Here is a 27,386-nt window from a genome sequence, read left to right as displayed (position 1 = left end):
TAAGGGAGTGGCTGAGCCTCACTGCTATATATGCAAACACACACATGCTAGTGGGTTGTTCCTGATATGTGGATGCTGTATTTATTGCTGGAGTTCCTTGAAGTACAGGCTCATCCCTCTTTTTCCCTTTCCCACCAAAACATATCAACATGGCAGTCCACATTTCTTGTCTGATTTCCTCCCCACCACTTGTTCCTGCAATGACTCCAATCTACTCGGGCCTTACAGAACCCTCTCCTAGAGTAGGACTCACTTGGCTGCACATTAAAAATCACTTGAAGAGCTTTATTTTTTAATTTATTTTATTTTTTTAAAATACTTATTTATTTTTTATTTTTGGCTGCGTCGGGTCTTAGTTGCCACATGCGGGCTCTTCGTTGCGGCGTCCGGGCTTGTCTCTAGTTGTGGCGTGTGGGTTTTCTCTCTAGTTGTGGCGTGCAGGCTCCAGAGCGTGTGGGCTCTGTAGTTTGCAGCACGCGGGCTCTCTAGTTGAGGCGGGCGGACTCAGTAGTTGCCCTGCGGCTTGTGGGGTCTCATTTCCCCGACCAGGGATCAAACCCACATCCTCTGCACTAGAAGGCAGATTCTTTACCACTGGACCACCAGGGAAGTCCCTGAGAGCTTTAAAAATAGATGTCTCCATCCCACTCCTGCCTGCAAAGCTCTGATTTAATTATTCTGGGATCAGGGTTTTTTAAAACCCTAGGAGATTCCAATGTACAGCCAGGATTGAGAGCCAGTACACTGCTGAACGGCTGCTACAAATGACCTCTGAATCACTGAAGTCAAGGCTTGTTTCTCCGCTGTCTCTACCTTAAGCTGAACAAGTGGGGAAAATAGTCACCAAATAGGAGAAATAGTATTTTTCTTAATAACAATTCCATAGAGTTGGAAAAAGAGGATTAGCAAAATCAATGTGCAGGAAAGAACTCTAGGAATGTAGAAGTGAGAATGATGGCTAAAGTGTGAGAATTTAAAGGGAAAACAATACCATTTGAGAAAGTACACTTTAGGGGAATGCTGACAGGGAGAGAGGAGAATTCACTGCAGACAAAATTGTCGACAAATTTCTCTCTACTGCAAAACAGTTTGAAATGGGTCTCTATTCTCGAGTGTAAACCCACTTGTTAAACTCTGATTGAGAAAAGCTCCTTAAGGTGTTTTAGTGTCTTAAAATTTGTTTGTGTTGGGAGGTAGTGTGCGTGTTAAAAGAAAATATGGGATAACAGAATTTATCATTTTTTTGTGCAGAGATAAAAGTGATCACTCTAAAAAAAAAAGGTCAATTTGTATTATGTGTTCACAAGTAATACGATAACTCAAGAGGCATTACTAGCAGAAAACAAATTAAGAAGCTGTTTTTCTGTAGCTGAAATAACACTAATAGTATTATTACAAATATTATGAGCACATACCAGGAGCTGGTTAAGCATGTGACCTGCATTACCTCATTAATCCTCATGAACCCTATGAGTGGGAAGAAGCTTCATTATCCCCATTTTAGAGATGAGGAAACTGAGGTTTAGAAAGGCAGGTGAGTGGTCCAAGTTCGCAAGTGGCAGAAACAATATTTGAAATCAGCTCCGTCCAGTTCCAGAGCCTGCGTTCTTTTTTTTTTAAATTTAATTTATTTCTTTATACAGCAGGTTCTTATTACTCATCCATTTTATACACATCCGCGTATCCATGTCAATCCCAATCTCCCAATTCATCCCACCACCACCACCCCCGACCCCCGCTGCTTTCCCCACCTTGGTGTCCATATGTTTTTTTCTCTACTTCTGTGTCTCAATTTCTGCTCTGCAAACCGGTTCAGCTGTACCATTTTGTAGGTTCCACATATATGCGTTAATATACGATATTTGTTTTTCTCTTTCTGACTTACTTCACTCTGTATGACAGTCTCTAGATGCATCCATGTCAGAGCCTGTGTTCTTAATTGTCATGCTCTTTTTATAAATTCTTATGGATTCACCAAAATTAGTTTAAAAACATTTTTTTAAACCCACAGTCACGCTAGGCTATATTTTTAAAAAGTCATTGGCAAATTAACAAAGAACATTTGGGGCAATTATGGGACAGCAAGAACAGAAGGCAAAGGCAAGTTTAACCTAAGATATAAAATCCGGAACCAGTCACTCTGGGGAGTCTCCATAAATACTTACTGGTAATGATGGAGAAATTATGATTTTATACTATTCATGATTCATGTTATTTTTGCAATTTTAAAGTCCTCCGTTTGCGAATATACTTCCCAATAACTCTGCTTTTCATTACACACAACCACAAGTCACTAAGCCAGTCTTCTCTAGCTAAAGGTGGCTGGGCAGATCCCAATTCCTAATGGCTCCGTTTCTGTTTAGAACACACACACCATGGACTGCCTTCCATGGACTTGAAAATGGTAGCTTTGTAGTACATAAAGGAGAAATGATGGCGGTATTTTGCATAAGTACTCACCTCACAGCTGCTAAATAATGTCCATATACCTGCTTTAGATAGTGGTGATCCACACTGGAGCACCTCTTCTCTTAAATGAATGCTCCTCCAAGGCAGGTACCCTGTTCTATCCATCATTGCTTCTCTATTGCCCACCACACGTGGTCCACTCCATGTAAATAACTGCTGAGCTTATTTAAAGTTTGATGTTTACCAAAATACTACAGTACATACATGAGGTGAGAAGACACATTTGATTTTACGATTGTACTTTTCCTACTGGAACTTCCAGGTGTAATTGTTTATATTTTACAAACTGTGATCAGTAGGAGAGAGGAACAGAAAATCAGGAGAGGAACGTTTTATGTTTTGATTACTAGTGAATATTTTACAGCTCTCAGGGACATTAGACATTAGTTTCCTATTTCACATCAATTGAGATACATTAAAGATGATAATCCGTCAAGGTAAAGAACTATTCTTCATTTCAGTATAATTCCTTCTTTAATATTTAGGCAAGCTGATTTCTCTGAAAGTTTCTCCCCATTCAGTAAATTATGGTCATGTTAATGAAACATATAAACATTTTTAGGTTTGAAAAGAGCATATTAGGAATCTAACATCATTCTCATGACCACATGGATGGCCACTCATTTATTTCCAGGTAGATTAAATTACCATGACCATTCATTCCCCAGGCGTCCTGTTCAGTGCATCTTCCTTGAGGAATGATGTGACCACAGAAGCAGGGTTTTCCAGGAAAGGTTATCCAACAGAATTGGGGAAAGATCCCAAGTTACAAATCAGAAGATTAGAGGGCAACAGTTCTCCACGGCCCTTCCCACACAGTCATTTAAAGATGGAAAACATGAGGGCTTCCCTGGTGGCGCAGTGGTTGAGAGTCCGCCTGCTGATGCAGGGGACACGGGTTCGTGCCCCGGTCCGGGAAGATCCCACATGCCGCGGAGCGGCTGGGCCCGTGAGCCATGGCCGCTGAGCCTGTGCGTCCGGAGCCTGTGCTCCGCAACGGGAGAGGCCACAACAGTGAGAGGCCCGCGTACCGCAAAAAAAAAAAAAAAAACATGAGCCACTCCTCCTCCAGGGCCGACAGTCCACACCCGCAGTGCATGTCACTAACAGATGCTGGCGCCCATCTTCTCTGAGCCCAGGAGCCTTCTCAGCACACACTCTAGGTAGCTCCTACCAAGAGTGATGGGGATTGCACGTGCGGTGAAAGCTGCCTGACCTAGACTAACTATAGCTGACCCTTGAACAAGAGGGGTGTGAACTGCGTGGGTCCACTTATAAGCACATCGTTTTAAATAATAAATACGAGGTACTACACATACCCAGATGTGGACCCACAGATACAGTTACGTGTGGAGGGTCAGCGCCCCTAAGCCCCACATCGTTCAAGGGTCAATTGTATACTGTCTAATTTTTTATCTGTTAAAAATGTCACCACTTTCATAATGTAAACTTGCTTTAGGTCAGGATATTTGTGTGCGTGCCTCGGTATTTTTATTAGATTTTTATTCATTATATACTTTTTTGGGGGACCATATCCCAGATACAGTGCGAAAATATCTCATTTTTGTGAGAGTATGGAAGGTTTAATTGAATCAGTGGCCAAAAAACTGTCTCTAAGAAGGTATTATTTTCTATTAACATTTCATGAACCATAAATACGAGAAAGGCTGGCCCATATCAAGAGATTTCTTCCATACGATTATGGCAGGTAAGTGATGAGTAATTCAAGAGAGACCATGATGATAAATGGTGACATAAATACATTACAATGACATTACTGAATGTTTTCTGCATGCTGTATGCCATTCTGAAAGCTTAACATTATTAACTCATTCAAATATGGCAATGTGGTGAGCTGGGTACCACAAGGGGGAAAACAGGAAAAAAAATTGTGCAAGTCCACACTCTTGGCAAGGTGTCAGCCAGTATTCTGGTTCCTACTGGCTCCCTTTAAAAACAAGGGGTGAGAGAGAGAAGAAAAATGCCAGTTGCAACTTGTAATTCTTTTCCACATTGACAATTCCACAAGCATAGCTCTTTCCATAAAGACTGAGGGAAAGCAGAAGACTTCTCTTGTCAGGATGGTCCTGCTATCGGCTACCCAAACCCAGCGTCCACTGAACAACGTTCCCTGAATACCCCAGGGAGACCTGAGGTATTACCTTTCCTGAGCTCCTGTTATAACACACACACAAACACGTGTTACATATATATACACAAATGTACATACATCCATCCCGTACACAGCACATCTCTCTATTAGACTATTAGCTTCTTGAGGTCAGGGACCACACCTCTTACCCGATTACCCTTACACCCTGCACATTTGAATGATTAAATGATTAAATTTCTCATCTGGTTTTAGGAACCCTGAACTGCTCTTTAAAGAGCAAAGCTGCAGTGAGAAGGAGTAGGGGTTGGTTGAAAACCTGATGTAAAATGAGAAAAAAATAACCAGTTCATATCTGAGTTTCATTGAATACTTTGTCTCATAAGGATACAGAACTAGCATTACTTTTATAAACAAATTAAATTATTATGATTCAAGGAAAATCTAAGACAAGTATAGCTTAAGTTCTTAAGATGACTGGACTCAATTAAAAAAGAGTTCACTGAGGTTTGTAAATGTTTTAACATCTGTTTTATGATTTAACTGTCAAACTAAATTATCCTCAAGACTGTACTACCTAGAGAAGCCTACCAGTTACTTTCACTGTTTCAGAACCTTGAAATTACAGAATATGTAGGAAACCTTAGAAGTCACTCTAGTCCAGCAACTTGCCTGATGGGAGCGACATCCCAGACAGATATTTTCACTTTTTAAAAGGCTCCAATTACACTCTAAAGCAATTATACTCCAATAAAGATGTAAAAACTTAAAAAACAAAAAACATTAGTAGACTGTTGAGTCCAGATTGTAAGAAGCTTGGAAGCTGCCACTCCATTATAACAATAACTAAAAAGCTGAATAATTTTAATTATTGAGACATAATTGACATATAGTATTACATTAGTTTCAGGTGTACAACATAATGATTCAATATTTCTACATATTGTGAATTATCACCGCATTAAATCTAGTTAACATCCATCCCCACACATAGTTATAATTTTTTTCTCTTGTAATGTGTGGAGCTACGTCTTTATGTTACCACATTTTTTCTTTTACACCTTTAATCTTTCAATAACTATTTAATCAATCACCTTCGTTAAATTATCATCATTAAAATAACAAAAACAAAAATAAAAGGCTCCAACTGATAGAGGATTTTTCCATATAGACTCTTCTACAGACCAGCTGACAGTCAAGCTTATGGTACAGATAGAAAGGAAAGAGAATGAAGTGGTCATTTCTTCTGGGCCTACGACATGTCAGATATTGGTACTTTACACATTTTTAAAGAATTTACTCTTCACATCATCCCAATGAAACACTATGAGCTACATCTTATAAATGAAAAAACGACAAGCTAAAATACAGGATACTTCCTCTCTAACTAAAAATAACTAAAAGTCAATGCTATACAACAAGTAAATATTTCAAAGCAAATAATTTCATAAAATTAATGAGGCTACAGAAGGTACACGACAAAAATAGTAGGTGAAATGCATTCTTGCTTTTCAGATTCAATGATCCATATTTTTAAGAGTAGACCAGAAAATAACCAATAGGTTTATTATAAAGGAATATTTTAACAAGTAATAAAATCATATTATGACAAATAATAGCAGGTACACAACAGATTATATTATTTACTTTGAGGAAAACTATAAAAGTCATACGAGTGTGCGTATGTGCATGTATAATATATATATGAATGGCAAGCTAAATTAGTAAATAACAAAATCTACCTATTTTTCTCATTTCATCTGAAGAGTACTGTTTAACAATTATAAGGTGTTGAACCTTATTATTGAAATATAATGTAATGATCAAATTTAGTAAACTCTGGTGTATATAGTAGAAAATATATTTGAATACACTCTATGTTCAAAATCAACATTAGTGAAATTTTGCTCTTTCATTTCTGCTGAGGCTTGAAGTGGTGAATAGACAAACTAAATGGTCAACAATAGAAGGTTTAAACTTCTCTTACATAATGGAATACTTGATAGCCATTAAATAATATTTTTGAACATAATTAAGGATATAGAACATCATGATATAATGTCAAATGAAAACAAAACAGGAAACAAAAGACACACACATACACACACACACACACACACACACGACACTGCCAAGAGTGTAAAAACAAAACAATATATACACGTGTATTTAGGTACACAGAGACAAATATGATAAGGAATAGTCACTGCTTCGTGGACCTTAAGAGTTCAGTGTAATCTTTTCTGTTTTTCCAAGTTTGCTCATTTTATTCTATTCTATATTATAATTAATTTGTATGTTTTATTTCTCATTAGACTGTAAGCTTTTGGGGGCCAAGGACCATCCCTTAATTGCAATTGTAGAGACATTTGCGGTATTTTTTTTTTTTTTTTTTTTTTTGCGGTACACGGGCCTCTCACTGCTGCGGCCTCTCCAGACGCGCAGGCCCATCAGCCATGGCTCACGGGCCCAGCCGCTCCGCGGCACGCGGGATCCTCCCGGACCCGGTCACGAACCCGCGTCCCCTGCATCGGCAGGCGGACTCTCAACCACTGCGCCACCAGGGAAGCCCTGCAGTATTTTGTATTCACAACACTTTGCTGAATTAAACTGAATGAAGAGTAAGGTAGTCTATGATTTTACTTTAAGAAGAATTTCTATATCTTTTAAAGTTTCTTTTATTTGAAGACACATTTACAGCAGTAAGTAGTCCAAAGCACATCTGGACACAAGTCCATCTGAATGGATTATCTTCTGAATAATCTACAATCTCAGTAAATTTTTTCTCTTTAAATGGGTTTATATCCTAATTAAAAAAAAAATTCTACTTCATTGGGGTGTGTGAAATTCACATTCTGCTAAAAAGAATGAGACAAGAATTAATCAATGTCAATTTTAGACATTTAGGTCATGTTCCATATTAAAATTAAATATGACTAAAGTGAACACAAATAACATACATTTTCTAAAATGTCTATATATCTTGCAGTTTGTTACCCTTTTAGTGTGATATTAATATTTTTCACTATAAGGTATTCTTGTAGTCATTACTAGACACCTCTGGAGGCTTTTAAAAGTTTCAATTTACTGAATTTTTTTTTTTTTTTTTGCGGTACGCAGGCCTCTCACTGCTGTGGCCACTCCCGTCGCGGAGCACAGGCTCACGGACGCGCAGCCTCAGCGGCCATGGCTCATGTGCCCAGCCGCTCCGCGGCATATGGGATCTTCCCAGACCGGGGCACGAACTCGTGTCCCCTGCATCGGCAGGCGGACTCTCAACCACTGCGCCACCAGGGAAGCCCAATTTACTGAGATTTTAAAAGCGAGGCATACTTTCACAGGGGATGTGTGTGCAAAAAATGTAATAGAAAATCACTAGCACTGTAAAGCACAGAAAACTGACAGGGGCTGGGGGAGACATTTAAAAGTTGTTACAGTCCAATTTTAGAATATGGAAAAAAGAGAAAGTATAAACAACTTACTGTGTTCCTATGATGTATTTGGCAATGCACTTTGCATACATTATCTCATGTCATCCCTGTATGTTGGATTGATCATCCCCATTTCTCAGATAAGAAAACTGAGATTTAGAAAAGAAAATAACTTTCTATTGTGAGGTAGATTCTAACCCGAGTCAGTCTAATTAAATAAAGCCTTTTTCTCTGATGTCATTATACCCCTCTGGAAGGATAAGCTGGTGATGAAGACCAGCTGAAGGGATGAGCAGCAAGTTGCAGATAAGCTGCTGGTTACATCACTTAAATGACAGGAGAGGCCTGAGGACCAAGGTTCTGCTTCAAGAGTAGAGAAGGAGTTTCATGAACAGATCTAGATGGACTGGCGCTTGGCCTGATGGGGAATGCTTCTTGAAAGTGACCTTCACCTCACTCAGCCTCACAGTAAACAGTCAGAAACGTGCTGTGGTTTACCAGTGCCAGCCACTAGCTCTCAGGTAGCAGGCCAACCTGGAGCCGGTTTCCAGAAGAATCTCCTGGAGGCAGGGAGCCAACTCCCAGGAGGAAGCTGGGGTCAGGAGGAAGGCAAAGGGGGTCTGTGTCAATCCACAGTGGCACGACTCCAGGGGAAAATGCAAAGCCATACCTCCAAGTGAGAGCATGCCATGTCATCACCTGACTCATTTGTTTCCTTAAGTCCCTCTATCATTTTCCATTAATGAAACTAAATTCTTTACCTGTGTCTGATGGTGTCTTTCCATCAACACACATCCTGTTGCCCCAACCTTGTAAAGGTCATTAAACACCTACTTCCTATGAATGGAATTCTGGTCATATCCACCCCAGCTTATCTGCTTACATGCCCAGGACAATTTTCCTCATTGTTCAAATCTCAGAGAAAATCCTACATTCTTCAGGACTGATTTTCTTAGGTTCCTTCAGGCACCTTTTCTCTGTATTTAGGTTGTACTGTGTACACATTCCCATTGTCCTGGTGTCTCACTGACAAATGTCTCTCCCCACTAAACTGATCTTTGGCCTGACAGTTTTGTAAACCCCAGCTTTTAAAGAAGGTTTTGTATTCATTTGTTAAACCCACTAGTCATTGTTTTTAATCGCTTAAGGAACATATTGCTTGAACACCAGCAATCTAACATTGAATTAAACCTAGCAAAATAGTGTCAAAAGATGACAAACTGACGAAAGCATTTTGAGAAAAAGAGTAACAGTGTAAAGAAATAAAAACAGTAATAGCTAATACTTCCTGAGTACTGTGTGCCAGATAATGTTCTGCTAGTTTTACCGCATTCGTTCATTTACTCTTTACAATGACATTATGCAAGAAGTTCTGTTATTTCCCCCATTTTCCAGATGAGAAAACTGAAGCAGAGGAAGATTAAATAACCATCAAATCATACAGCAAATAGGGGGTGGAGCTGGGATTTGAATCCAGGCAGTCTGGCTCTAGAGTCCTTGCTCTGAACCACTGACAGTCAAAGCCCTCCCTGTTGGTGATTTATAGATTCCTTTCCATTTAATCCCTGGAAGCAGTCTGTAAGATAGGAGGAACATGCTAGGAGGAGAAGTCAAGCGGAACCTACTTGATATAGTCCCATGGCTCTGCAGGTGAGTGGCAGGGCAGGTGCTATCAGGGCTGTGTGTCTGAGCGCCTTGTGAGCAACACAGACATGAATGGTGCCGACATTATCCACAGATGGGCTGTTCCTTCACATCAATAGGTAGCAGATATTATCCCTCGCCTCGTTCTACCTGTTTGGAGTATTGGGGGCTCTAATTCTTCCATGATATTTTAGAATCAACTTGTCAAGTTTCAAGGAAAAAACCTACTTGGATTTTGTTTGAAGTTGGACTGAACCTATAGATCAATTAGACAATAACTTACTATTATAATGAATCTCCCTATCTGTGAACACAATCTTTTAAAAAAAATCATTTGAAATTGTTCTTCTGAGTTTAAGTTTTATAATTATTCCATAAAGGTCTCAAATGATTTTTTAAAGATTATTCCTACACATCTATAATTACTACCGTAGATACTGATGTTTGTGTTTGATGTTTATCTATAACAACATGTTCAACTCTCCAATTCATTCTAATAAGTGATATACAGATTAAATTGGGTTTTCTATGTAGAAAATCATACCCTTTGTTAATAAATGACATTTTTCTTTCTCTTCTCCTGTTCTTACAAATTTTTAATTCTTATTCTCATCTTACCGCACTGGCTCGGACACCCAGTACAACAATAAACATAATTAGTCACAGTGGGTTTCCTGGTTTCCAACACAGAAGTAATGCTTCCAACACTTAGCATTAAATACAATGTTTGTGATAGGTTTTTTGGGTAGATAACCCTTATCAGGTAAAGGAAGTTATTGATTTGTTAAGAATTTTATTTTCTTCTTTCCATTATTATCAGGTGCTAAAAATTTTTGAAGATGAGATTCACTGAGATGATTATGTAGTTTTTCTTCTTTTAGTCAGCTAGTGTAATGAATTATATTAATAGGTTGTGTACTGTTAAACCAATCTGCCATTCCTGGAATAAATTCAACTTGGTCTTGAATATTTCTGGCTTCCGTTTGCTATAAAAACTTTTCATCTAAGTTTATGAGTAAGAATGGTCTACAGTTTTCTCCTGTTGAATTGTCCTTGTCTGGCTTTAAAGTTATACTAACTTCATAAGATGAGAGGGATCAGGTTCTTTCTTCTATTAAATATTTTCTCAAAGAGTTTGTCTATAAAACTGAACTCTGGTAGAACTTACCTATAAAATCAATTGGGCCTGATGCTATCTTTAAGGGAAGATGAACTATTGGCTCAATCTCTTTCATACTACAAGAATATGTGAGTTTTCTTTTTCTTCTTATGTCAATTTTGATAATTTCTACTTTTCTAGGAAAATCAGAAGTACACAATTAATTGACATTCACAAACATCAAATTCAGAAGTTTTGGGGGGCATTAGAGAACAAATTAAAATGTATAGCAAATTTACTAAATCAGATCCCCAAATCCAAAATCCAAAATGCAGCGATGGTGAAAGATGATCAACTGACCTCTACCCCACCAAAGATAACAGTGACAATCAGATCTGCCAAAAGCCCCTCATAAGTAAAGAACCAATGAAAGTACCATAACATTGATAACATGTCTATTTTCTTATACTTTTTTGACATTTTCACAAATGTATTTAGAGTGCTTGATCTTTGGAGGGTAACGACTTTTGAATTAATCACTTATTGTTACCATAGCCTTCCTTATCTTCAGCAAATTATAGATTAACTTCTAAACTTTGTTTTTTTTCAACATTCCTTTCTGTTTATAGGAAACAATCTTCAGTTTGGTTCCGTTTTTTTACTTTTGTCCCATTAAATTAGTAGCCCAACTTCAGGAAGATGTTGGTCAAATTGCATAAAACTATGACAGCAAGTGAGGTCATGCCTCACTCTTAACTAAAATCAAACATTAGGTTTTCATGTATGTCAATCAGAAAAAAAAGATTATAAATCCATATATGTATGTGACAGATGTGCTTCGGCAACCTATCTTTTCTTCCTTTGAATTTCTGAAAAGAGAGGTGAGGTAGAGCAAATAGATTAAGGAACTTGTAAGTTAAAAATTTACACAGGGGACTTCCCTCATGGTCCAGTAGGTAAGACTCCACACTCCCAATGCAGGGGGCCTGGGTTCGATCCCTGGTCAGGGAACTAGATCCCACATGCATACTGCAACTAAGAGTCCACATGCCGCAACTAAGAGTCTGCATGCTGCAACTAAGACCCGGCACAGCCTAAATAAATAAATATTTTTTAAAAAAATGTACACAGCATCGCTTCATGACACCTCCAATTAACTCCCCCTCCAGTCAAAGCCTCACACTAGAGAACTGTTGTTACTTTAAGGAGTACTTTAAAATCTTGGAAGAAAAAAATTACTGCCTGCTACATTTTCTAAAACACCATAAGGGATTTGGAATATAAAAGTTATATTTTCTACAAGCTTCTAAAAAGTACTCAAGTTAACATTTTCAGACAACAATAGCTGTCTTAAAAGAAGTGACACCTGTTTATCTTCAAGACCAAGATAAATTCAATCAGTAGTCACACTGAGCTCCCAAACTGCTACCAAGCAACTCAATAATCAACTTCACAACTGAAAGGAATTTTCAACGTCAACTAAGAAGCCCCCAGAAGGACACTTAAATGGCCTATAAAATATTTTTTTAAGGCATATGAAAGAAAGAGTAAATGTCAAGAAGGTGTAATGTGAGGAAAGTACTGTTTAGAAAGAGAGTGAGAAAGGAAGTGGGGGAGGAATTCATTAATTGAGAAGAACAAGGAGGAATACTAAAGAAAGAATATGTGACAGTCTCAAAAGCATTCACAGATGGTTTTCAACTGCACCCAATTTTCCCTGAGCTGTTAAGAGGTCATGTCCAATTTTTTCACTCTGACATTTTACAAGTTCCTGCAACCTCCATCATCATGGCATTGGTAGAAACAGAGTTAGCCAATTTCCCTAAAATATCAGCCCAGGCAAACAAACTAATCTAAGAACCACTATGTCTACCATTTCTTCTCCCCACTGAAATAGACACATTTAATAGAAAATATAAAGATGGTACAATAACGAGAAGGTTAGGACAACAGGAAGTTGAAAACAAAGCTGAGAGTAAAAACAGACCTGAAGTAAGGAGCTCACTCCCTTCTCCCTTGCCTAGAGGGAAACTTATAGCTTAAGGATGTAACAGCATCCGATCCTGAGGCCTGAGTTATAAGCTCTGCTTAACTGGCAAACAACGCACCATCTCAAAGTGCTCTGAACACAGTAAGATACAATTTTCCTCAAGGTTTTGTGAATACTTCAAATGTTCAAATACTTCAAATCACATAATGAGTCCAAGGAAACCAGTTAGTGGGGATTTCCCTGGTGGCCCAGTGGTAAAGAATCCGCCTTCCAATGCAGGGGACGCGGGTTCGATCCCTGGTGGGGCACTAAGATCCCACATGCCGCAGAGCAACTTTAAGCCAGTGTGCCACAACTAAGACCCGATGCAGCCAAATAAAAAAAGAAAGAAAGAAAATAAAGAAACCAGTTAGGGACTAGAAAGTACTTAGCACAGAATAGTCAGTTGTGCTTTCTTGATGCTGTTATTTTTAACTGAGTACTTTTAATTGAGTCAACTACGTGACAAAAATAAAAAAACCTATACTCTGTTCCAAAGTATATCATCACAATGAATCTTAATTATCTAGTAGCTTTCTGCTCACGTTTGTTGAGAATGTAAAAGCAATTTTTTTAAAAAGGAGACAGTATACAATGAACTTGCTATATATTTCACTTCTTTTATAGTTAGTGTTAATTTAAAAATTATTGCTTTTCCATTCTTCCAGAACATAGCAAAATAAAAGATTTAAAGGATATTAAAAATAGAAAAGATTCCTTGAGTTTTGCTTCTATGTTTTAGGTGAGGATCTGGTTATCTTACAGAAGAAGATTATTAACCAATGCTAAGAAATAACATTACAAGGTGAACATGAAATTAATGATCAAACTCTTCATACTCAGAACTCACAGCATACAGATATACCATCTAACAATTAGTTATCTATACTGCCTTTGAAGGACTGTAAACTAGGCCAGAAAGTCTGCTAGCCAAATTTCTCCTATCAGTAATACGGAAGTTTATTGGTATTTGAAAACTTAGATTACCTACAGCCTTTTAAAAAGATAATGAAATCTTCTAGTTCTTAAAGGAAAAAAATATATATATCACAAACATGATGCTATAAATAATGCCTACTTGTGTAAAAAAAACTGGCCAAAATTTATGATGATATCAGCTGTTGTATAATTTGATAATTTTATAATGCTTACCCACAAAAAGGATTATTAAACTAGGAATTCTTTATAATATTTTTTCTATCAATAAAACTTGTATCAGTCACATATTAAAACAGACTAAAAAGCCATTGTACAACTAATTCCAGGGGTCCAAATTCTTCATAAACATGCTCACAAATATTTAATGTAAGTGCTTTTCAACTTTTACCGAAGATACAGCACCTGGTTTTCTGTCAGAGACAGATTTTAGGGAAGTTTAGCAATATGGAATCAGGTGGCCAAAGTTCAACGCTACCCACTCGCTGTGTTTTCTTGATCAAGCAGCTAAACTTCTCTGTGTCTCAGTCCCTTCATCTGTAAAAATGGAAACGACAGTGGTTCCTATTTTATAGCGTTGGTTTTTTTTATAGTTTTGGGTTAATAGTATTGTAAATGAAATAACCCAGGTGCAGAGTTTAGAATGGCGCCTGGCATAATAAATGTTGGCCAAACATCTTTTGCTACATTTTCACTTTTCATGGTTCCCATTTTCCCTAAACAGACTACCCTACCAGCAACTCAACAATAAATGGTTTAAAATGAACTACAGGGGAAAAAAAATAACGCTTTAGAAAAAAAGTGTATCTCTTTCAAATTAATTACCTAGTTTGGACTTCAATGGCCCAATATTACCTGTAATTGAATTCTTATGACTTAGCTCCAACATTTTTAGAAACTTGAAATGTGTAAGATTTTTTAAAAATTACTAAAAATCTTGAACATTCCTGGAACACTCCTTTTAGGACAGGCTGTTCCTGTTAATTATTTTCTTGGAGAGTCACCTAAGTGGACCTTTTAGTTGTGTAATAAAAAGCAAAGACAAAATAGAGACATAGCTATAATGAGCTAAAATGTCTGCATGGTAATGAAAAAATTGGTCTATAGCACTATTTTATGAATTGACACAATTTCCTAAACAAAAACAAAGAAAGAAATGGGCAATGGACATCTCATTGAATTGTTGACAAAGACATGAAAACAAAAGCCAATTAACGTCATCAACTGATAAGAGAAAAATGTATGTAACACAAATAAAAGATGAATGAAATCACAGGATGAAGAACTGACCTTCCAAAGGAAGGATGTGGATATCTGAAGAGTTTTTATTTCCATAAGAGAGAGGAGGAGGTACGGCGGCCGGGGGGGGGGTGGGGGGGGGGGGGGGGTGGGGGGGGGTGGTGGGCAGAGGGAGGGGGAAGGGGAGACAGAGACAACCCTCTGATTGTTCTTGTTTATCACGGGCTAGTTTTTTGAAAGAGCGATCTTGGCACAGGCAGAGTTGACTCTCTGTAGATTCTCCTCCTAACTTGCTCTAGACCTGAAGACCCTTCCTGATTTTTATGCAGATGCCTGTCTGTCCCACATGTACTTTTCTGGAGGCAGACTTATGGGCATGCAAAGAAATTACAAGGGGATCAAGAGAGATCAGAGCAGAGGTGGGAAGTTGAGTTGGACATTCTCTAAGATTTTTTTTTTAATTTCATATGTTCTACCCTAATTATTAGTTACAACTCATAAGTGGATTTAGCCAGTTTTGAAAAATACTTTCTTTTCTCCATGATTTATTACAGTAGCCCTACCTCAACACTAGAGGATCTTGACATAGGATTATGTAAATCTCACTAACTGAAGCCATAAGATACAAGAGAATTATCCTTTGAGTTCAGGTAATAGCATAGTGAAGACTTTTCCCTGTATGATTTTATTTTACTTCCTAGTTTTAGTAAAATAAAGTCCTATCCCCACTGGAAATTCTGCCCTCTTTTTTTTTTTCTTCCAATTTTATTTAGATGTAATTGACATATATCACTGTATAAGTTTAAGGTGTACAGCATAATGATTTGACTTACATACATCGTGAAATGATTATCATAAGTTTAGTAAACATCATCTCAAATAAATACAAAATTAAAGAAATAGAAAAAATTGTTTTCCTTGTGATAAGAACTCTTAGGATTTACTCTCTTAACTTTCATATATAACATACAGCACTGTTAATTATATTTATCATGTTGTACATTACATCCCTAGTAATTATCTTTTAACTGGAAGTTTGTACCTTTCGACTACCTTCATCCAATTCCCCTCCCCCCCCACGTCTCTAGTAACCACCAACATGATCTCTTTTTCTATATTTGTTTGTTTTTGAAGTATAATTGATCTACAACACTATGTTAGTTCCTGTTACACAACACAGTGATTTGTACTACTATACATTTCAAAATAATCACCATGATAAATCCAGTTAACGATATGTTACATATTATATGTACAGATATTATACAGATACAGATATTATATAGTTATTGACTATATTCCCCACACTGTATATTTCATACCTGTGTCTCATTTATTTTGCAACTGGAAGTTTACACCTCTTAATCTCTTTCACCATTTCTTTCTTCCACCCATACCCCTCCCCTCCGGCAACTGCCTGCTTGTTCTCTGTATCTCTAACTCTGTTTCTGTTTTATGTTTGTTCATTTGTTTTGTTTTTTTAGATTCCACATGTAAGTGAAACCATACAGTATTTGCATTTCTCTGTCTGACTTATTTCACTTGGCCTAATACCCTCTAGGTCCATCCATGTTGTCGCAGATGGCAAGATTTCATTCTTTGTTATGGCTGGGTAATATTTCATTGTACATATGTACCACATCTTCTTAATCCATTCATCTATTGATAGGCACTTGGGTTACTTCCATATCTTAACTATTGTGAATAATGCTGCAATAAACATAGGGTGCATATATCTTCTCTAATTAGTATTTTTGTTTTCTTCGGATAAATACCTGGGAGTGGAATTGCAGAATCATAGTTCTATTTTTAATTTTTTGAGGAATCTCCATACTGTTTTTTTTATAGTGGCCGCACCAATTTATATTCCCACCAACAGTGCTTGAAGGTTCCTTTTTCTCCACATTCTGCCCTCTTTTTCTTTTAAAGCATCATCATCTCATTTAAGCTAGTGCTGCTATTTGTGAATCTCAAACATAAGTAGAGCTGTCACATCACAGATCTGAGTTTTCCAATAAATGCTGCTTCATTCCATATGTTCACACTGCAATGTTTGTTTCACAGCAGAGCTCATATTTCACTTTATTTCAGAATTTTGTTTCAGCACAACTGCATATAATATTTTTCCTTTTCCCTTTAAAATGTAACAAGAAAACAACGAATCCAAAATATAGTTTAGAGCGAAACAAAAAGAAAAGTGCAGTTAATGGTACAACTGGTGGTTGTTTTCAAAGGCTGACCAGCTAGAAAATTCAAATTCCTTTGGATTACACTGACACATAACAAGCATACCTTGAGCTAGCTGTATCAAAAAATGCTTCTATCACCTACTTGACAACATATGGCTTTGCCAGAAAAGTTGGCATTTCACACACCCAGTCCTCCAATATGTTTCACACTGATTATTTCAAGATCACAGAACTATACATTTTGCAAAATAAAAAGGTGTGTAATAAGCTTTTGGCATTCACACAAGAGATCATTTACAAAACTTGTAAGAAACTCTATGGTTTGTTCTAAAAAATAATTTGGTATAATAGTTTTAACTATGTAATTAACATGAAATATATTTCAATACATGCAAAGATACTTTTCTCCTAGAGTTTTCAACATGAGCTTCACATGCATTTCTGAGATGGATCACTGAACCACTATTAATTCATCTCCTAATAAATGCTTCAATACTATAAGCTTAATCAGACCGTAAAAGAATACCTACAAAAATGTGTTCCATTTTTCCTTTCATTATTTTAAAATATGCCCCCAAATATTTTGCATTCTACTTGCCGGATTCAATGGGGAAAAGAGCCATTTAAAAAGAGCCTCCTTTTTCTAATATATCAGATAAAAAAGAGTTGCAAACAGCTTAATTGCCATTTTCTGATGACAGTTCCTAGAAGAAAACAAAAGAAAATCTATTTTTCAGAGTGCTATTACTCCTCCGTTATAAGATGAACATCTAAATTACTAAAATGATGTTCATGTCCATGCTGCGAGGTGAGGGCTGAGGGGGCACTTTCATTTTTACGGCAAAAGAAAAGTTTTCCTAACATTCAATTTATTTTGTAACAACCTTCAGCTTAATTTAAATGGATTTTATTGCACAAATAGAGAAAATGGGTGTTGAGAATCCTAAACTTGACCAATTATATTTTGGATTAAATAAATAAACAAGAAGAAACAACATGGTCATCCGAAATCTGAGTAACACCCCACACAGGAAATCCAGTTTCATGTGCCCCCTTAGCTTTGTACTTCGTTTCCTGAGATTAACTATTGCTATATTCACAACACATTAAAGGAGTCAAGGGAGCTTATGGGCCCTGGAGACAGATGTGCTGTGGTTTCCTGTTCCTTCGCTTGCCTGCTATCTAGGCTTGGGCAAAATAAGTCACCTTCTTGAGCCTAAATCTAATCTGTAAAAAAGAGGATAACAGATACTTCATTAAAAGGGTGAGAGGATTAAATAAAAGAAGGCGTGTAAATTCCCCACAGAGCAACGAGCACATAGTAGGTGCTGGAAGAGTTATCTCTCCTACCCCACCCCTCCCAAGCTCTGCTCCTTGGCCTTCCACCACTGTAAGAGCACCCAGGCAAAGGAATGTCCGGTACATAAAGTCATCCGATTTTGGATTCCCTTACATCTCCTAGATGCTTATTAGGTCTGTAATGATACTCCTACTTTCATTCCTGATACTGGTGATTTTTGTTTTCTCTCTCCTTTTGTTGATCAGTCTTGCTACGGGGTTATCAACTTTATTAATCTTTCCTAAAAACCAATTTTCTCTTTCTTTTTTCTTTGGTTTTTTAATTCCTCCGTTGTTTTTTTTTTTTTTTGCGGTACGCGGGCCTCTCACTGCTGTGGCCTCTCCCGTTGCGGAGCACAGGCTCCGGACGCGCAGGCTCAGCGGCCATGGTTCACGGGCCCAGCCGCTCCGCGGCATGTGGGATCTTCTCAGACCGGGGCACGAACCCATGTCCCCTGCATCGGCAGGCAGACTCTCAACCACTGCGCCACCAGGGAAGCCCTGTTGTCTTTTTTCTATTCTATTGATTTCTGTTCTTATCTTTATTATTTTCTTCCTTCTACTTACTATAGGTACATTTTGCTTTTCTTTCCTTACCTGAAGGTGGAAACTTTGCACATTGCTTTAAGGTTTTTTTTTTCTTCTTTCTAATATGAGCATTTATAGTTATGCATCTTCCTCTAAGCACTGTTTTAGCTGCTCTGCACAAATTTTATTTTGTGTGTTGACTATTATTCATTTCACAAGATTTTATAATTTCTCGTTATTTCTTCTTTGACCCATCATTACTTAGAATTGTATTTCTAATTTCCAAATATTTGTTTATTTTCTAGGTCTTTCATGCTACTAATGTCTAATTTAATTTCATTGTGGTCAGACAACATATTATGAACAATTTGAAATGCTTAAATCTTATTAAAAGCTGTTTATGGCACAACATATGGTCTACCTTGGCAAACATTCTATGTGCACTAAAAGAATGTATGTTCGACAGTTTTTAGTTATAGATTTGAGCTACCATCTGGTAGTGTTCCTTTCAACCCGAAGAATTTCCTTTAGTATTTCTTGCAGAACAGATCTGATAGCAGTGAATTCTCTCATTTTTAGTTTATCTGAAAATTTTTTATTTTTCCTCTATTTTGAAGGATAGTTTGACTGAATACAGGTTTCCAGGCTGTTAGCTTTTTTTTTTTTTTAACCTAATGTACTCCTTTTTATTTTATTTTATTTATTTTTGGCTGTGTTGGGTCTTTATTGCTGCATGTGGGCTTGCTCTGGTTGCAGCAAGCAGGGGCTACTCTTCGTTGCAGTGCATGGGCTTCTCGTTGTGGTGGCTTCTCTTGTTGTGAAGCATGGGGTCTAGGCGCGCAGGCTTCAGTAGTTGCAGCACGCAGGCTCAGTAGTTGTGGCTCACGGGCTCTAGAGCACAGGCTCAGTAGTTGAGGGCACACAGGCTTAGTTGCTCTGTGGCATGTGGGATCTTCCCGGACCAGGGCTCAAACCTGTGTCCCCTGCACTGGCAGGTGGATTCTCAACCACTGCACCACCAGGGAAGCCCTGTTAGGTTTTTTTTTTAATTCCAGTCCTTTAAAAATGTCATTCATTGGCTTTCATTGTTTCTGATTAGAAATAAGTCACCATTTGTAGTGTAATCCCCTGTATGTGATGTTTTAGTTTTTTTCTCGGGCTGTACTGTCTTTATCTATAGATTGTATCTATGTCTTTGGATTTCCCAGCTTTCTCCTCTCCTTCAATTACAACATAACCTTTGCAACGGTATTAATATAATGTAATTGAGGACCACTCTCATCATCATTTGAAAGAGATAAAAGCCAATATAGAACAATTAAAAAGAAAATCATATACTGAATTTCTGTTGAATGATTACTGAGTTAGTGATTAAAATTACAGGAAAATTTTGATCATATGCCACCAAATTTAACAGTTATCTATGAAACTAAAAGAGAATTTCTTCCTAGCTACTTTCATAATTACATAAATCAGCATAGCTATATTCATATCACAAGTTCTAAATGTTATTCAAATATGATATTAAGAGGAAGATAAAAAAAATAACACCACCACCATAAGGAACTGCAGTCACTTATCCAGGGCATTTTTGTCCTATCTGGACCAATTTTTCTATTTTTGTTTGCTCTGTGAGATATTCTGAAGCTATGGTCAGAAGTACATGATTTTAGCCTCATGTTTTTTGACCACAATTACATTCATTCAAGGAACAAGAAGGTCCCTGAGGATAGAGGAGAATGAAGGGGGCAAAGAGGGTTAGAAAATAAGGAGTTAGGGTTTCACTGTAAGGATGACGGGACACCATGGGGACAAGGAATTGCCATGATCTCATCTGCACTATGAAAAGGCCATTCCAGCTACTCTGTAGGAAGCACTTATGAAAGGAAAGTGATAGTTCAGAGAAGAAAGGTGGTGGTTTTGACTGAGGTAGCAGAGGTACTAAGTTAAATGGTTGGGTCAGAGACTTGTTTTTAGAGTCGTGCTCCTCCTGGTGTAATGAATACAGGGTGTAAGAGAAAGTCAGGCATTTATGAGGCTTCCCAGGCTTTTGTCCTGAGGTAGGGAACACTGAGAAAACAGTAGTGGGTTTGAACTTTTTTTTTTCCCCTTTGAGACACTTACTCGACAGCCCGATTGAGATGGGAAGTAAGCAGTTGGAAATTTTGGAAAATGGAGAAAAGGATAAAGGAGAAAATGAAAATCATTCATAATATATTCCCTCTACCAGAAATAAAAAAACATCTGTTAATATTTTAGAATATTTCTTTTGAAACTTACTAAATGGATTTGAAAAGTAACCTTCTTTAAATGATTTTACCAAAGAGTGACTATAAAAAGCAAATATATATACACTACTATGTATAAAATAGATAACTAATGAGAACCTACCGTTCTTCCTTGAGTAGCACAAGGAAGTCTACTCAATGCTCTGTGGTGACCTAAATGGGAAGGAAATCCAAAAAGGAGGGGATATATGTATACATATAGCTGATTCATTTTGCTGTACAGTATAAACTAATACAACATTGTAAAGCAACTATACTCCAATAAAAAAAAAAGCAAATATAATTACAGTGTACAGCAGAAGTCCCTTTTGATGATAGTTATTTAGCATCCAATGGTTTCCCTGAAAAATCCCAAAAGAATTATCCATCAATAAAAGTAGTAATATGTGGAATAGTATGTCATCCCTAAAAATAGTCAAGTAATCTTTCTACTATAGCAAAACAAGATGCTGTATGAACTGACCAACTATACCAAGTGACAAATTATTTGTTAGCTATTTATCACTTAAGATTACAAATGATCACTATTTGACAAAACTTATTATTATCACTATGTTTTGTTCACTCCTTGATCTTTCTTGCAATTAATCAGTGCAATTTGATGATTACTTCACCTGCTGATATAACGGCAGGCTTACCTTTTTAACGAAGGGACAAATTCAACATTGTACTGTATACAACCGTTAAAGGGCTCATGGAATCAATGATAAGACGACTGTTTTTAGCTAATATTTTAGACTACACAATGAAATTTAAAATGCAACCATATTATTTAAAATGCCTTACTAGAATCATTAAAAAAAAAAAACAACACTCCAAGAAACTCCCCTCCCTCACAAAAAAAAGGGAGGGGGGTTGAAAATTTTAGAAATATACATATCGGCCATTCAATAATTCCTTAGCAATGGGGATTTATACCTAGTTTATGCCTTCTGTCCAAGTTAGGAAGATAAAGCGTATGACCATCTTTTTTCCACTACCACCTCAAGTCTTCTCTGTTTCTATGACAAGCTTCCTATCCAGACAATAGGAAATGAGAATTGGTGGAAATGAGAACAACTATTTTAACAGTTGGGCTATTAGACCAACAGGCGTGGGTCTAATTTCCCATCTCCCTACCAGTTCACCTCTCCTTAGCCTGACATGGAAGCTGGAACTCTACGGTCACTTACTGTACATACTGAACGTTTCTTTAGATAAACGTACCCTAATACAAACATCTGCTCTATTTGATGTACAGGTGACCAAGGGCTTCATGAAAACCAATGGAAATATGAAATCGCACTTAAAATGCCTGACTTGCATACAGCATGAAAAGATCAATATTATTGCGGGTGATAATACTCCACTCCTGTGACACCAAAAAACACAATAAACTTTCACTAATAAAAGCCTTCACTAATAACGAAGGACTTTAGATTTTATCTATGAAACAGTTATCAATTTAAAATGCTACAGACAACAGAAAGACTGTTGGCTTCACATTTGTTAGGCAAAGGACTTTCAACAACTAGTAGCCACCTGATAAGCCCACCAAGCCTTCCCAGCATCTCAAGGGAAGCATCTCTATTTGTATAACATGGAATTCTATCCTTTCAGAAAACATTGTTTTAAGGCTGTTTGTCCCCGAGGAAAACAAATTCATTAGCCAGGTAGCAAGTGAGCCAAGCCATCCTTCTAAAAGAACCTTTTTAATAGCAGTAACACAATGATGATGTTAGTAATAACTCTGCTTTACATTCTTAGTTAAAAGGTGCTACATCGGTGAACAGCAAAATTTTGTCCTAATTTTCAGCAACAAGGCAAGAAGCAAGAAAAGTCATGCTACATGAACTTTTCAAGTACTTAGCAAATTTCTTCAAATGGCATAATCAACATTTCAAGATGGGATTTTTTTTTTTTTCCCCTCAGGACATTTGTTCTGAAGGAAAAAAATGAAAACCCAGCTTATTCTTAGGAGAAATCATTTTAAAATGTTTTATGGACCCCACTTGTTTTTTTTCTTCACTTGATATTTGGAAAAGAATGTCTTTCTTAATTATGTGTCAAAATGATCCCCCTCATTTCAACTTTAGCAAATTATCCTCTAACAGCATCATTAAAACTACTGTTAGCTATGCTATCCTTGGAGGAAATTAACAACATAGGCAGAAGTTTCATATATAACACCCTATTCCATGATACCGTTTTAAAAAACCATTGGTAAAAAAGTTAATTCATATATCCTTTGGTGAGACGCCCACACACAATTTGTACTGATAGATGATCCACTTTAAAAATGCTTTTCAAATGGTATTAAGTAATTCCATAATTTTAAAAAATATCACTTTTGATCAACCATGTGAAAAGAAAATATATGCCTACATCCAACCTTATTCTTTCACCTTCTTCCAGTATTACAGGGTACTTCTGATTCTTGCTGACTAGGATGGAGAAGGCTTTCGTAAGCACACACTACCTAGAATGATGCTTAGTTAGCCCCTGGTGAGAGCAGAATCATAGCTTTGCTGCAAAGATCGATGGGTTTGGCGAGACCAGCATGGAGGATACTAGGGAATACTATCAGGAAAAGCAAACAGAAAGAAAGAAAGGGAGGGAGGGAGGCAAGAAGGAAGGAAAGGAGAGAAAAAAGATTCTGTGGTTCTCTGAAGGGCTAAGAAGGCATCCAGGTGGCATCCTCACCAACAGGAGGATTTAGCTTCACCTGTGGCTTCCATGACTCAATGTGAATCAACACCCTAGTTTTGTAAAGTACATGGGTTTTATTAAAATGAATACTGTATTTAACTTATTAGGTAAATTGACAGCTGCATACATAATAAAACATTCCATCATATTAAAAGACTATTTTATCAACATTTGTATAGTACTTCATTATTTCTAAGGTGCCTGAACTATGTTTTTGGAACTGCCACAGGAAAGCTGGTTTTAATAAAGTATAGGACTGTGTGATGTTGGAATATTATTCACAAAATACATTCAGCTGGGTCTGCTGCGCACACTTCGGTAGAAATCTATGCCCAGAAAAGTTCATGGTTAAAAAAATGAAGCATAAATTTATTATCAGAGTGCAGAGGCTGGAGATTCTTCCATAATGAGCTGTAAAGGTAAGACTAAATTTCAATTTTCTTAACTGCTAATATAGAAATAACCATTGGTACTATTTTTAAAAGACAAGCAGAATAAAGGAGAAAAATGGTGCTAGAACATTTAAAAATACAAGCCATCTCAGGGAGAACTGAGATTGACTGGTCCAGAAAGCATTCAATAATACAGGCATAGCAAGTATTTTATACTATCTGTATTCTAAGCTCTGAATTTAAAATTGGACCAGGACAGAAACGCAGAAATGTAGTTATTATGAGGTTAAACTAATCCTATCAAAAGAGAAAATAATCAGAACTTGTTTTAAACAATAGTACATTGTGGATGTTATAAACATGAATTATGAAATCTCATAATCTCATCTCAATGCACTTCTTAAAACACAAATATTTAGATGCTCCTAAAAGTATACTCATGAATTATCATTTTCGCCTAATAATTTTGATAAAGACAAATTGATTCTTGGTGCCATCTGCAATATAAAACTATGATCCTTTCAAGGATTAAAAACAGAAAGGTATGCCTCTTCAAACGGATCAAGAATTAAAAATAAAGTCCCTTCTTCAACATGACTTTAAAGAAAATAATCAAATATTCAACACTTCCCCAATCAAATGCAGTTTTTTCAGACATTTCTGCAAACTGAAACAACCTCTTGAACACTTTCATTAACAATGATAGATTTTTAAAATCAAAACAGTTTTAAACTAGATGATTTCTGCTTATAGCTTTCATTTTCAACTGCTTGTTTGGGTGGTTAAGTGCTGATTGTAACTTGCCTTAATTTTCACAAGTGTTTAGATTCAAATTGAGCAGAAAATTCATAAGCACTAGTTAATTTCTATTTTCATGTCTATTTTCAACTCAACTGTGTTTTGGCGAGCTATGAACTCATTCATGGAAAGAGGTGATGGGCCTTTTAACAACACGTACTCTAATTGGAGCTATAAATTTAATTACTTGAGATTACCAAAATAAAATGAGTTTTCAACAACAGCAACTTTACTGCACACCAAGAGGCATGACAAAGTAGCTGAGAAATTTAGTTCTATCTCCAGGAGGCCAACGAGCCCCTTATTGATAGTGAACACAATGCTGATAAAACCTGCCTAAAATTTCTTGCCTGACTTAATATGCTTCCCCATATTTGCCTAGGACGTTGTACAAGGTGGCCAAAAGGACTGGCCACATCATGGATACAGGCTCTGCTGTCTCTCATTTACAAAATTTTAAATAACCTTATTGTAGTTTGAAAAATATTAAGACAAGGTCGTACATTACAAAATGATTTTTTTAAATACGAGAAACTGTTTCACACCAAATAAGGAAATGAAATATTTTAAATCAATTATAATTTTCTTTGGGAATACAACCAGATATTAAAGAATTACTGCTTCAAAAGGCAACTACAACTCTTTAGGTGCTGAAACACAATTTAAAGGTACCATATCATAGAAATCACTAACTTTAAAAAAAAAATTTATTTTATATTGGAGTATAGTTGATTTACAATGTGTTAGTTTCAGGTGTGCAGCAAAGTGATTCAGTCATACATATACATATATCTCTTCTTTTTCAAATTATTTTCCCATTTAGGTTGTTACATAATATTGAGCAGAGTGCCCTGTGCTATACAGTAGGTCCTTGTTGGTTATCTATTTTAAATATAGTAGTGTGTACATGTCAATCCCCAAACTAACTTTTAAAAGAAAGTAATGCTTTCCTTCTGAGAACCTATTTTACTTGTTGAACAGTCTGTTCATGCCATGAAACTTCATTGGTAACTATTTAAATGTAAATGTCTTCTATAGCCTCACTAGACAATTATGGGGAGGAAAAAAGCAACACTAGATTATTCAAAAGAAATAACACTTTGCCGAAAGGACGCGAAATAGAAATTTGAAAGACAACGGCACATAATATCAGTGCTCCTTTCGGAGGTTAACTCAACAAATACAAAGCAAATTATTCTGGTGGGGTTCGGGGACAACAAATTGGAGTGGTGATATACAAAAGGCCAACAGTCCAGTCTAGCAGGTTTTGTAACTAGGAATTTCTGTATACAACGTAAGGCAGCAAGAAGGTCACTCTTCAAAGAAACTGCTAACAACAGTGATGCCTGGGGGCAAACAATTTATTTAAATTATTTATCAAGTGCCGCTTAGTGCCAGGCAGGGATCTCAGGCACCAGACTTACAGGAGCAGACATGAAGCTTGCCTTCTATCGAGGCAAGAAGGACACTAAATAAATCAACGAGAAACCTGCAGACATTTCAAGGGCTATGAGGACAGGAAGACAAAATAATGTGATGGAGGAAACCTCTGCGTTATGGAGCTACTGCAGATGCAGCATCGGGGACCCTCGGTGGAGGGGCTATTTCCAAACTGAGGTTACTGGAGAGCCCACATACTCCTTTAAATAACATCTACCTCGTGATTTAGGACTACACTTTTATAACATAACCTTTCAGTTGAGCACATTTACTTTTAAACATTCCAGCAGAGTTAATTTTTTCCATCCAACTGGCAGATCAGTTGGTCTTAAGAGGGATGGACAGGAGTGATCTTGGGACACCACCAAAAGGACACAACAAAACACTAACCAGAGGTTACGAAACAGGGAGAAAAAAGTGCAGGAGGTCTGGTATGAATGCACCTTTGAATTCAAAGGGGACTACTTCTGACTGGAAAAATAATGACTGTGTGAGAGAAACTGAGCACTTTATCATTACCCAGAGAGATGGAATGCGGTTGATCTTTTTTCTGACTAGCTTATGTCCAGAAAGATTTCAAAAAGAATGATAGCGATCCATCGTAAAGCTAATACCAAAAGGAGGGAAGAAAAATAAGCAGGGGACCCAATGTTAGTATCATTACATACTAGTAACGTTAGTCTCAGTATCATTGACCGTTTAACACAGCAAAATGAAATAATCTGAATATCCCAACATTATGGTGCTTTCACTTTTATAATGAGAGCA

At 37.0% G+C, this 27,386-nt stretch overlaps 1 protein-coding gene across 4 annotated transcripts in view; it reads right to left on the bottom strand.

The window, feature by feature from the left end:
- Positions 1-27,386, bottom strand: part of BCKDHB (branched chain keto acid dehydrogenase E1 subunit beta) — a 245,088-nt gene that overhangs the window by 32,081 nt on the left and 185,621 nt on the right. The window contains exon 10 of one of the 4 annotated variants that reach the window (XM_089921767.1): positions 21,588-21,641. The exons of the other annotated variants lie outside the window; for them this stretch is intronic. Coding sequence (XP_089777893.1) covers positions 21,588-21,641 — 54 coding nt within the window. The remainder of the gene's footprint in view (positions 1-21,587; positions 21,642-27,386) is intronic. 4 annotated transcript variants of the gene reach the window in all.

The sequence above is a fragment of the Delphinapterus leucas genome, chromosome 12 (genome assembly GCF_059928025.1).
Source record: "Delphinapterus leucas isolate spDelLeu-1000000601 "Yukka" chromosome 12, BTC_Dleu_Yukka2, whole genome shotgun sequence".
Classification (NCBI taxonomy): Eukaryota; Metazoa; Chordata; class Mammalia; order Artiodactyla; family Monodontidae; genus Delphinapterus; species Delphinapterus leucas.
Note: the sequence above shows the minus strand (reverse complement) of the source record. Positions and strands in the feature narration are given on the sequence as shown.